The sequence below is a fragment of the Typopeltis vanoorti genome, chromosome 16 (assembly GCF_054136105.1).
Source record: "Typopeltis vanoorti isolate ZY-2024b chromosome 16, IOZ_Tvanoo_1.0, whole genome shotgun sequence".
Classification (NCBI taxonomy): domain Eukaryota; kingdom Metazoa; phylum Arthropoda; class Arachnida; order Uropygi; family Thelyphonidae; genus Typopeltis; species Typopeltis vanoorti.
Window position 1 is genome coordinate 42,636,710 of NC_143564.1, and position 12,123 is coordinate 42,648,832.

Consider the following 12,123-nt stretch of genomic DNA (forward strand, 5'->3'; position numbering starts at 1 on the left):
GAAGAAAACATGCATTCATTCACCCACAATATGTTGAAATTGTCTTCAAGGATAGATAAATCTGAATTTCATGGTTGACTCAGGAAGTTAGAGGTAGTTATGGAGTGGTATCAGAAGTTACTAGCAGTAAATCAGTATGTATGTGCTCTGAGGGCATACAGGGGAAAAAAAAAATGTAAGAAAGTGAAACATGGTGTAAAACTAGCTGAACAAATCCTGAGAAGATGTAAGAACAGACAATATAGGTAGGTAGCAAAATGTTCTGATGGCTATTGAAAAGGCTTAGAAGCGAAGGAAAGAGTACTGTGAAATGAATCTGACATAATCAAGTGATAATGAAAAACTTGAAGATATCCTGGATATTGTCATCATCAGACTTCCATGGAGTCAAGAGACTCATTGTGGGAGGCCCCACTCTCACATCTCATCATATATTTGCACAAACTCGCATAGCTCATCATACATTGACTTAAATGCATTCCAATCATCCACCACTTTCCATGCAAAAGATCTACTTCTCATGCCCTTGCTAACACCTTCCTTATACAGCATCCAGGGATTGCCTTTTGTTCTCCCTGTCTCCAGCCATTCTATGAAAATTTCCATCCACATTAATCTGATAATTATCCCTTATCATTTGCCTCCATCCTCCTTCTATCCGCTAGGCTCAGCAATTTGTATTCTCTCAATTTGTCCTCATACTCTACATTCCAGAGACCCAAAGCTGCCTTAGTCTCTGAACTCTCTCCAACAACTCATCATCCTTTTGAAAACTAGGCGACCAAATTTGTGCATAGTAATCCATATGCAGTCTGATCAAAGCTTGTATAATGGAATCATAATATCCTTACTTCTACATGTCAACATTCTCCACATCATTGCCACATTCTGCTGTGCTGTCTCCACAATTTTAGCAAAATGCTCTGAAATTTCAGTTCCATGTCTACCATCATTTCCAGATCTTTCATCTCCTTCACTTCCTCTAAGTTATCCCCATCAATCTTATATACTGCATTCCATCTTTGCTTCCCAAATTTTAAAACCTTACACTTTGTTACATTGAACTGATAACTCCACACACTTGCTTATTTGCCCAGTCTATTCAAGCCCTCTTGCAAGGCTACAACACTGTTCTACTTCTCATAATGCTTTTCAAATTTGCATCATCTGCAAACAAGTATATCACCATTTAGTCCTTTTCCAATGTCATTTACATACAAATTAAACAATGATTTCTCCAAAACAGATTCCTGGGGTACACTACCAATGATTTTCCTCTTCTGGGATATCACCTCCCCAACCTGCAATACACAACCTGCTGATACCTATCAGGCAGCCAATCTACCATTCAACCCCATCTGTTCCAATTTAATTACAAGCTTGTCATGTAGCAATCTATCGAAAGCCTTTTCCCAAATCTGCATATACTACTGTGTCTGCATCCCCCCCCTTGTCTAATGCATTTGTCACCTTGTTATAATAAGTAAGCAGATTACTAAAACACAGTCTTCCTTCAGCAAACCTGTACTGTCCATCAAAGAGAATTCTGCTGCTGTGAACCCATTTCTGAATCCTGGTCCTCACCAACTTCTCTAATACCTTAACTACAACTCCAGGCAGACAGATTGGCCAATTCGAATCCTTAGTCTTATCTTCCTCTTTATGAAGTAGAAACAATTTTGCACTCTTTTCACCTTTGGAACTTGGGCCAATCTAAGATTCATGTTAAAATGGAAGTTAAACTCCTTGGAACATTCCCTCAAGACGTGGTGATATACCATCAGGTCCTGTAGCCTTATTGACATCAAGTGTATTCATTTCTTCGTATGTCTCACTCATTCACTCACTATCAGGGGTTCTCCCCTCCCCCTTCCCATGCTCTCAAGTTCTGCATTGTTAACATTCACAAGGATGGAATACTTTAGTGAATTGCTCATTTAACATCTCTACTATATCCTTAGTGGTTATCATTCTATCATTATTGCTGACTGACGTCATCCTCCCATAATCATTCTTCCTTTTACTGGCCACGTGTCAAAAAAATTCCCTAGGATTTCTTTTAGCCTCATTTGCTAACTGCTGCTTGCACTGAACGTTTGCTACCCTTACCAAGCAAGTCACCTTCCTTGCTTGCTCTTTGTAAATTTTACACCTACTTTATTTTATCTCCTGATCTTCAGAAGTCATTGCTTCTGTCATAGTTCCTGAGTGGGGACCAAGCAGCATTGATTCCCTTCCAATTCCTCATTCCATGATATAGATGCAAGCTGTTTCCTGAGTTTGTCATAATCACCAACCTTATAGTTCCATATATAATAACCCTTTCTCACAAAAGTTCTAATATGGCTGGCCACTACAAAAGTGAATGTCTCTACCCTCTGAAGAGACAATCAGATCCAAGGTACTCAATCCTCATATACCTTCTGTTACTTACTGCTTAAGATAGTTGTCCCTCAAAAACTCAAATTCATTCGCTTTGGTTCCAGATGCCGTCTCTTCATTACAGTCTATATTACCATAATTGAAATCACACATACTTATCACCTTTTTTTAATCCAATTTGCCTATATTTCCTTCTTACTGCTTTCAACATTACCAGGTTTATAGTATCAGCCTACCAAACATTTCATCCTGTCCACCTCCACTTCACATCATGCTGCTTCAAAAACCACTATCAGTATTTGCTCCTGGCATCTCCATCCTGGATGGGCACAACTTCTCTGCCATCATCAATAAAACTTCTCCTCCCATTTTGCTTTGTTTGTCTTTCAAGCCAGTTTGGCTACTGACATATTCAAAGTAATTACTTTGAAAGATCGTTAAATAAAATCATAAATGACAGAACAGTTGTAGAAAATATTCAAGAGTACATATCAATACTCCTGAATACGTTCCTCTTAGGTTCCTAGCAGAGGTAGAAAAAGCTATATAAAAACTGAAATATGAAATAAAGGCAGCTGCAGTAGATGTCATTCAACCAGAAATTCTCAAATATGGAGGTATAAAAGTTATACAGTGGCTGCACTTCATAATTCAGAAGGCCTGGTAAGTCAAATTCCAGATTTGGAGTAGAGCTTATATAGTACTCATTTGTAAAAAGGGAAATAAAACTGTGTGCAAGAATTAATTACAGGAATTTCTCTACTGAATGTTGCAGTTAAGATTTATGGAAGCCCACTTGAGAAGAGGTTGAGAAAAATTTAGGAAGGGAAACTTAGAGAAGAACAATCTGTGTTTTGAACATATAGGAGGTTATCAGGATCAGATTTTCACTTTATGGGAATACTAGGGGGGGGGCCTCCCCCCGGAGTTCCGGACTTGTACTGGTAGACCGGTTCTTGAATTCTGATGACTCGAAACTGGTGCCTATGGCGTCCCACCTCCTGAGTTCCAGACTGGTAGGCCAGTTCTCCTTGAATTCTGATGACTCAAATTTTGAAGACTTAAAAGAAGTGGTTCCATCCCCCCCCCCCCCCCGGCACCTACGGTGCCCAACCCCCTGAGTTCCGGGCTGGTAGGTCTGTTCTCCTTGAATTTTGAAGACTCGACACTCAGGGTAGCCCTGAGTTTCAAAACATTTCAAATAACTTGACAAAAAACGTGACACAAAAAAGTTAGAAAAAAAGCCTTATCCTTTTATATTACAGAGTAGATAATAAGGATTCTGTATTTGTTTTGCAGATCTGGAAAAGGCATATGATAAGGTGACAAGAGTAAAACTGTTCAAAATGTAATAAATATATCATAATTCCTAGACTCGATGCACTAGTCTTGCAGCCTTAGTTATTTCAGTTGTAATTTCAACTCATTTCATACTTAAACTAGTTATCCTTAATAATTTATCACAAGATAAGTTAGCTGCTTGACAGTGATTGAGCAATTAAAAAAAAAAAAATTGTAATATGAAGTGAAACATGTGATAGATAAATTAGTATAGTATTATACTATTCATTTCTTGTAGCTGTAGGTCTCTGTAACTATTAAATTATGGAATATTTAAATAAGCAATTATTCCAGTGTAATTTTTTTTAAAAAAAATAAGATTTCCTGCTTCTGTCAGCTTTTTTTTGAATATGTATAGATTTTATCATTATATTCATTTTTGGATTATTTTCTGTTAATTTAATTTTATCTTAACTGAAACGTTTCTTTTCTGATAATTTCAGCCTCTGATGTATATATGATATCAAGCACGGTGTCATCAAAAATTTTAAAAGCCATTGCTGAAAAGGAAGGTTTTAATTTCATTGTAAGTATATGATTTTAAGTTTTGAATTAATGTATCACTTTCTTGTAGAATAAGTAAAGTTATTTTAATATATTTTGTTTTGAAATAATTCCTATAATAGGCTTTTTTTTTAATTTCATATCATCTAATCAGTCAGTATCCTGTAAGTTTCAGTGTTGACATGATTCTCATAGCATATTTCAATGATCAAGTGAATGAATATTCAGTTATGAAACCACAGTAAACAGCTGTGTTTGAGATTAAAAAGAGTACCCAAGTTGTCAAGCCTTTTTTGGTATAAATGTCTGTGACTGTTCATCCTCTAGAAAGTTACTTCACATGCAAACTTTGTTTGCTTACACTTGAATAAAGAATTAAATGATAATGATTTATCATATTGATAACAGAATTACCCACATTAATTTAATTGTCTTTATTTGTAAAATTTTTGGCTAAGTTTCATAGCCATATGAAAAAGAATCCAAAATGTCCAGTTTAGCAAACCACTTATCTACAAAACACAGGATTCAATGGGACAAAACCAAAGTTTTACACTAAAGTTATTTTCTTCTGGAAAGACTGTACAAAGAAAGCTGTGAAGCACACATTCACAACCCAAAGCTGAACAAAAATGATTTCCTAAAACTTGCTCAATTTTAGGAAGTTATACTGACTAATATTCACCATTCATCTGTTCCTTAATTTGTAATTAATTTATTGTTTATATTTAAAAATAATTTATTAACTATTGTAATTGTTAATTTATTGTAATTTATTCTGTATACCTATTAATGCAAATGGAGCTATTCTCCTGCAGCAGATACTGCACATAATATCACATGCTTTTAGTTTAATTGTTGTTCTCTCTTTTGTATGTTTCCCATAATTGTATTGACAATAGCTATGAAACTGGACTGAAAATTTTACAAATACATTTAAATTAATGGTCCGTATTAATATGTTATGAAGACTTCTTCCTCTTATGTCTTGATTTTTAGAACAAGAATATAATTTATTGGCAAGTATAATTGCTCCAGAAAGTTTTGTTTTCTCTTCTGTAGATATTTTCAATTTTTTTTTCCAATTGTTGCAGATACCTGAGTATTGAACCTGCATGATGTACAACAATATTTTATAAGGATTTTTTGACTAAAGATGAGTTATTCATATTTCATTCAGAGGTGGCATGGTTTTTCATTTCGCAAAGCAAACTGACAAGCCAATGCACACTTGGACATTTGTATTGGCTTTGTAGACTTAGTTGCTTTGGTCATAATCAGTCAGTCAATTTGAAACTGCTCTAGAAAACCAACATAATACTTTTTTTCAAGCCATTTCATGCAGGGCACTGAAAATTGTCTTACCAACTAAAGACTTAGAAATATCCATGCCTATGATTGGATTTTAATCCATAGCTTGGGGATCAGATGTTAAACACAGGTCTGTGAGTTCACCATTGAGAAGTTGGTGTTTCACTCCCCCCCCCCCCCCCCCCCCCCACACACACACACAAGTTTGATCTTTCAACATTTTCTCTAGTATTTAAAAAAAATTCTTGCTTGGAACACTAAGAAAGAACATTTCTCTACTTCTCATGTTCATTTTTATCCTTGTTTGTTATAGAGCTCTGCCTCAGTCATCTGGAATTCAGCTGACTGAAGTAGGCAGTGTAACCATTGTAAAATTTTCATACATTGTTGTTTTAGGTATTCCTGGTTGAGTATCATCTATTCCAGCTGCATTTCCACATTTCAGATTTCTTTTTTCCATCCTCAGTATTGAAACGTATTCATGACTATATTGCATGGTTATTTTCTGACATCAGTTATCTCATTTAATTTTTCAGAATAATTATTTTAGCCAATCAATACATCCTTATCTTCCCTTTTTCATTTCATGTTTATCATCTGATTCCTCTTTTGTTCTTATTGAGCCTTTTGAATAATTGATTTCAAAACGTTTTGCATCTTTCATGATATTTACTTCTGGATTCTTCCTGTGAATTTTGTTCAGTGACTTTTATATGTGTTTTTGGCTTTTCTTTGCATTTTTTAGGGATTACTTACTTGTTGATTTATTTAGCAGAAACCTTGATAGGTTTTTTTTATAACTTTAACTACATGAGTACATCATGATTAAAATTTTTGTGGAAAGTTTTTTTTAAATGGTTATCAAGTAAATTATAATAGACAAGACATTATATTCTTGTTTTAATCCTAAACCCAACATAAACAAGCAAAATTTGCATGTGGATTATCTTCATGACTATGCTACTTGATTACTTACGTGTAGGATGACTTCACATTGACTGTTGACTTCACATCTGTTACCTTAGTATCCTATAATACAAAGCACACATACATACCATTCAGATATATACACTGATTGCTTTGCATTATAGGAAAGGTCACTACCCAGACTGGTTTCAAACTGCTTTCAAAAATATGTTGTATCACCATATTTTTAAAATACTCTGGCTCAGAAATAGTTGTAGAACGTTTTTTTGTTTGGTTGTCAAGTAAATATAATAAGCAAGAAATAAGAAATTATATTGTAATCCTGTACTCAAGTGTAAGCAAAGTTTTCACATGAAGTATCTTCACAACTATGCTGCTTGCATACCGAGTATCCCACAATGCAAAGCACAGTTCCTTTTGGGAAGGGTTACTACCCAGATCAGTTTCATCTTATCTTCCTGGACCCTCCTACTGAGGAGACCACAATCAAGGTTGAGTCAGTGTGGGTTGTGACCTTCCTATAATACACGACAATGCACATGTTGAAACAGAAGTGTGCTTTGTATGGGATACTAAGGCAACTGATATGGAGTCATCAGCCTATATATACAAGTAGCCTAGCCAAGCAGAGAAGATACTTTACGTGCAAAGTTTAGTTGTTTACACATTGGTATATAGGATTAAAACAAGGATATTTCTTGTTTGTTATATTCTGAATGTTCTTTCCATGTAGGCAAAGACACTACACATTTCTATGGCCAAGTCAGTTTCTGTCTCCTTCAAATCTTCATGCTGTGTCTTGAAGGTCTGATTTTATTTTTAAACTTTTCTTCCCAAGTAATATTTGCATACTTGAATGCAGTTCACATTCAAAAGCTGCTCAGCTTTAATTGTTTTAAGCACTTTTCGTTTTTTTTTTTTTTTGATATAAAATTGTCTTTTCATTTTAATACTTGTTCTTGCATAGAACTAGATGATCAGTTTCTATTTCACATCCTCTTTCACTTTGTACTTGAACTACTATAAAAATATACAGCCAGTGTGCTCACTATAACAAACTGCTGAAAAGGTTAAGTGAAGCCCATGTACACTGTCATACTCAAAGAAATTGACAATATGAAACTATCCATTCTAACAAACCATTCTGTTGTCCCTGCATGTTTGTTATAGTGAATCAGCTGTATATGAGTAACATAAGAGGAAAGTTCTTGTTTTTCCATTTGTCAGTTTGTATTGTCTTTGTTTGGAAAGACCTGGGTTTGAATTTCATCTAGAAATTATTAAAAAAAAAAAAAAACTTTGTTCATCATCATCAAATTCCTGCCATGTACCGTCAAGGGGTGTACAGGATATGATAGTACTACATGAAAAATTTACCTCATTACTAACTTCCTATCTACAATTTTCCTTCAAATCAGTCTGTTACTTGTCAATTCACCCCAACATTATCAGATCTTATATTTCTATCGTCTAAGGAACTTTGTACTGTATCAATCCACCTATATCTTGGTCTTCCTCTAGGTCGTTTTCCTGCCAACCTGGCAGAGAACACTTGTTTTGCCAATCTTTCCTCACCCATTCTGTTTAAGTAACTATACCACCTGAGATTAGATATGCTAACACATTCCTGGATGCTGACAATGTCAAGTTCTTTCCTAATATTCTCGTTTTTAATATGATATTGCCATTGATGCCATCTGTTCACGCCTCTAATCTTTCTCAGGACTCTCATATCTCCAGTCCCTAGTCTTTGGTCAAGTGTTTTACTTCTGACTCAACTCTCAGATCCATAAGTTAAAACTGGTTTGAACGCTGTCTTGTATACAGCTAATTTAGTGTTCTGACTAATTTCTCTCTTACTTCATATGAATTTATTCAATTGCCTTCCTACCATACCAGCTTTGTTGATTCTGTTGTCTATTTCTATATTTAATTTACCATCTTCAGTAAAAATTGTGCCTAAGTAGCTGAAATGTATTACTTGTTCCACAGGTTCTCCATTCACAACACAGTTCACATTTTCAATGATTCTGCCTATTTTCATTGTCTTTGTCTTTTTATTGCTGACCGTCATACCATATTTATTACAACAGTTATTCAATTTAGTCAGTGAAAAAAACTTTGTTAGGGCTTTTTAAGTGAATGTGAATTAGCTGGTTTCATATGGAGATGGAAGGATTTCCTTTCTGGGAAATTCAGGTTTTTATTCTCAGAGGGCTAGCTTGTCAGAAGAATAGATATAATTGACTAACCTCATACCCCACTTGCTTTGGCTATAATCACAACTAAACCAGATTATTCTGTCCACTGTGATTGTATACACATCTTTATATGTGAAACTAGATAGTAAATTCTCACTATGTCAAACAACACTATGACAATCCCATTCACTGTAAGAAACTAGTTATAGTGTTATGATAAAAGAAATTCAATATTGCAAACTGTCCACTGTAATAAAAACTATTCTTGTGATCTATATTTCTATAATGACTAGTTTAAGTTCTGAGCAGATATGTAGCACTTGTTTTTATCATAATTATTAGTTCTGCCGTTCTCCAGTTTTTCTACAAATAGGTTTGTGATTCATTTCCTATGTGCTGTTTAGAGGTCTTGGAAAATAATTTTTCTTTTCTTTCTGTTTCTCTTTCTGATGATTTTTGGCACTGTCAATAGGACCATACAACACATCATTTTCCATGTTGAAATTTGCCTTGATCTTACAATTTAATATTACTTATCATTCAAGAACATGAAGATGTTCCTTCTAATCACTTTATGTGAATAAATTATTTTATTTAAAAGAACCACTCTTTCTTGTTAACACTAATTATGACCACATGGTATTTCTGTATTTAAATATTTGAAAAATAAAATAATTAGTTACAATAGAATGAAAGAACAGTAGAAACAGGATTAAAAATACTGATGAAACATGATGATATTCATTGTGTTTAAGTTCCAGAAGGAAATAAAGAAGAATCTAAGGAATTTTCTGAACAAATTCAAGAAATAATTAACAACACCAATAAAAATGACTGCCTACTTTTATCGGGTGATCAAAATGCTGGAAGAGGTTAAAAAAAACAAAAGACTGAGGAATAAAGATACCACATCAAAATAGAATTAATAACTAAGATTAATCGACTTTGTCCTACTCAATAATTTTAAAATTGATGGAAATACAGATACATCTGGGAAGCAAGAGGCATTAAATCTATAATTGATTACATCATAAGAAAGAAAAAAATAAACCTAGTAACAGTTGTCAGAGTTTACATTTAGATATGAATCATTATGCAGCAATTGGAAACATATTGATACCTGCTAAATGTCTGAAGTTGAAGACAACTATTATATACAGGGTGTTCGGGATAAATTTGACATATTTATAATTAATTATATTTTTCCGTAAGTTACATGTATTAACACACACTTCTCTTCATTTAAAAGTTTGGACCCTTCTTCATTCATATACAAGATGTCAGAAAGGATGGATAGCTGGAACCCACCTGAATCATGGAAGAGAATAACTTGTATCATGATGATTCGTGCCCGCCATCAAAATAAGGATATTACGACTGCTGCCCAATGCTCCCTGAATACAGTAAAAACAATCAGGCATGAACTAGAGACTTGCAATGGTGACTACGAGGATGTAGCAAGAAGAAAGATCCCTAGCAGACGATCTGATTGCGTTCGTACAGCAGAATTCCTCGCAAATCTGCAGGAACAGGTGTTGAAGAACCCTGGCATTGGAATTCGGGCTTTGTTCGTGGAGTTGCTAACTGTAGTCAAGCCCTGGATAACAAGGGTAGCCAATGGTAGGCCGTATGTATGGCAGCAGGATTCGGCCCCTTGCCACACCTCTGGGAAAAGTCAAAAATGGTTGTCTGAAAATTTCTACGACTTCACCAGTCCAAATGTTTGGCCTCCAAACTCCCCAGACCTTAACCCCATGGATTATTTTGTATGGGGCGCAGTTGAAAAAGACACCAATCGCACTTCCAGTAATACAAAAGCCCAGTTAATGGATAAAATTAAAACAGTTTTTGCGGCCCTTCCCAGGGAGACTGTAGCATCAGCTTGTTCGAGGTTCCGAAGCAGAATTGAAGCTGTGATCGATGCTAATGGTGGTTATTTTGAGTAAATCTTGTTGATAGTATTGTAATTAACTCTGCCTGTAATGTTTTTTTGTCAATTCATTAAATTTAATAGATACAAAGAAGATTTTCTTTTTCCTTACGAAACTGTCAAATTTATCCCGAACACCCTGTATATATATATATTTTTATATATATATATATATTATATATATATAAAAAGCATGCTTAAAATTGTTACAGGAAGAAATTATTAAAAACTGTTCCAAAAAATTAGAAGAGAATTTACGTGAGATAGATGTAAATGAATATATTGAAATATAATGGAAAAATATCATGTAATATAATAAAGAAAGCAGCCAGTGACAGTGTAGGGTGAAGAACAAATGGCATAAGAAATAGGGCATCAGAAATTATTATTATTCTTATTACACCCTCCATGGAGTTGACAGACTCATCGTGGGAGGTTCATTCAACTGACAACATATTTATCATACAGAATCTTAGTCCTTTAACAACGCATAATGACCATTCTGGTAATGCATTCTATTCACTGACAATTCTCCATGTAAAAAATCTATTCCTCATGCCCTTCTTCACCACACTTTTACTTAACTTCTAAGGAGAAGAGGATTAGACTATTAGAAGACAGAGAAAAAGAGTACTTGGAGATTTTAAAAGTAGAAAACAATATAGCTGACTGATTAGATTTTGAATAATCATCATCAAATTCCTGCCATGTACCCTCAAGGGGTGTACAGGATATAATAGTACTACATGATAAATTTACATGATTGCTAACTTCCTATCTACAATTTTCCTCCAGATCAGTCTGTTACTTGTTAAGACTCCAATATTATCAGATCTTATATTTCTGTCGTCTAAGGCACTTTGTACCATATCAATCCACCTATATCTTGGTCTTCCTCTGAGTCGTTTTCCTACCAACCTGGCAGAGAACACTTGTTTTGCTAATCTTTCCTTGCCCATTCTGTTTAAGTGACCATCCACCTGAGATTAGCTCTGCTAACGCATTATTGGATGCTGACAATGTCAAGTTCTTTCCTAATATCCTCGTTTTTTATATGATATTGTCATTGATGCCATCTGTTCACGCCTCTAATCTTTCTCAGGACTCTCATATCTGCGGTTTCTAGTCTTTGATCAAGTGTTTTACTTCTGATCCAGCTCTCAGATCCATAAGTTAAAACTGATTTGAACACTGTCTTGTATACAGCTAATTTAGTGTTCTGACTAATTTATCTCTTACTTCATATGAATTTATTCAATTGACTTCCTGCAATACCAGATTCTATTGTCTATTTCTATATTTAATTTACCATTTTTATTAAAAATCGTGCCCAGGTGAAATGTTTTACTTGTTCCACAGGTTCTCTGTTTACAATGCAGTTGACATTTTCAACGATTCTGCCTATTTTTATTGCTGATACCATATCTATTACAGCAGTTATTCAATTTAGTCAAGAAATCTTGCAGACCCCTTGACTATTTAGTGGATTTATCGAGAAGTATGACATCGTCCGCATAAAGCAAAGAG

General features: G+C 34.6%; 1 protein-coding gene across 1 annotated transcript in view; it reads left to right on the top strand.

Annotated features, from left to right (window-relative positions):
- Positions 1–12,123, top strand: part of Pgm2a (phosphoglucomutase 2) — a 302,858-nt gene that overhangs the window by 191,202 nt on the left and 99,533 nt on the right. The window contains exon 10 of the mRNA XM_090406595.1: positions 4,167–4,249. Within this exon, the coding sequence (XP_090262721.1) occupies positions 4,167–4,249 (83 nt within the window). The remainder of the gene's footprint in view (positions 1–4,166; positions 4,250–12,123) is intronic.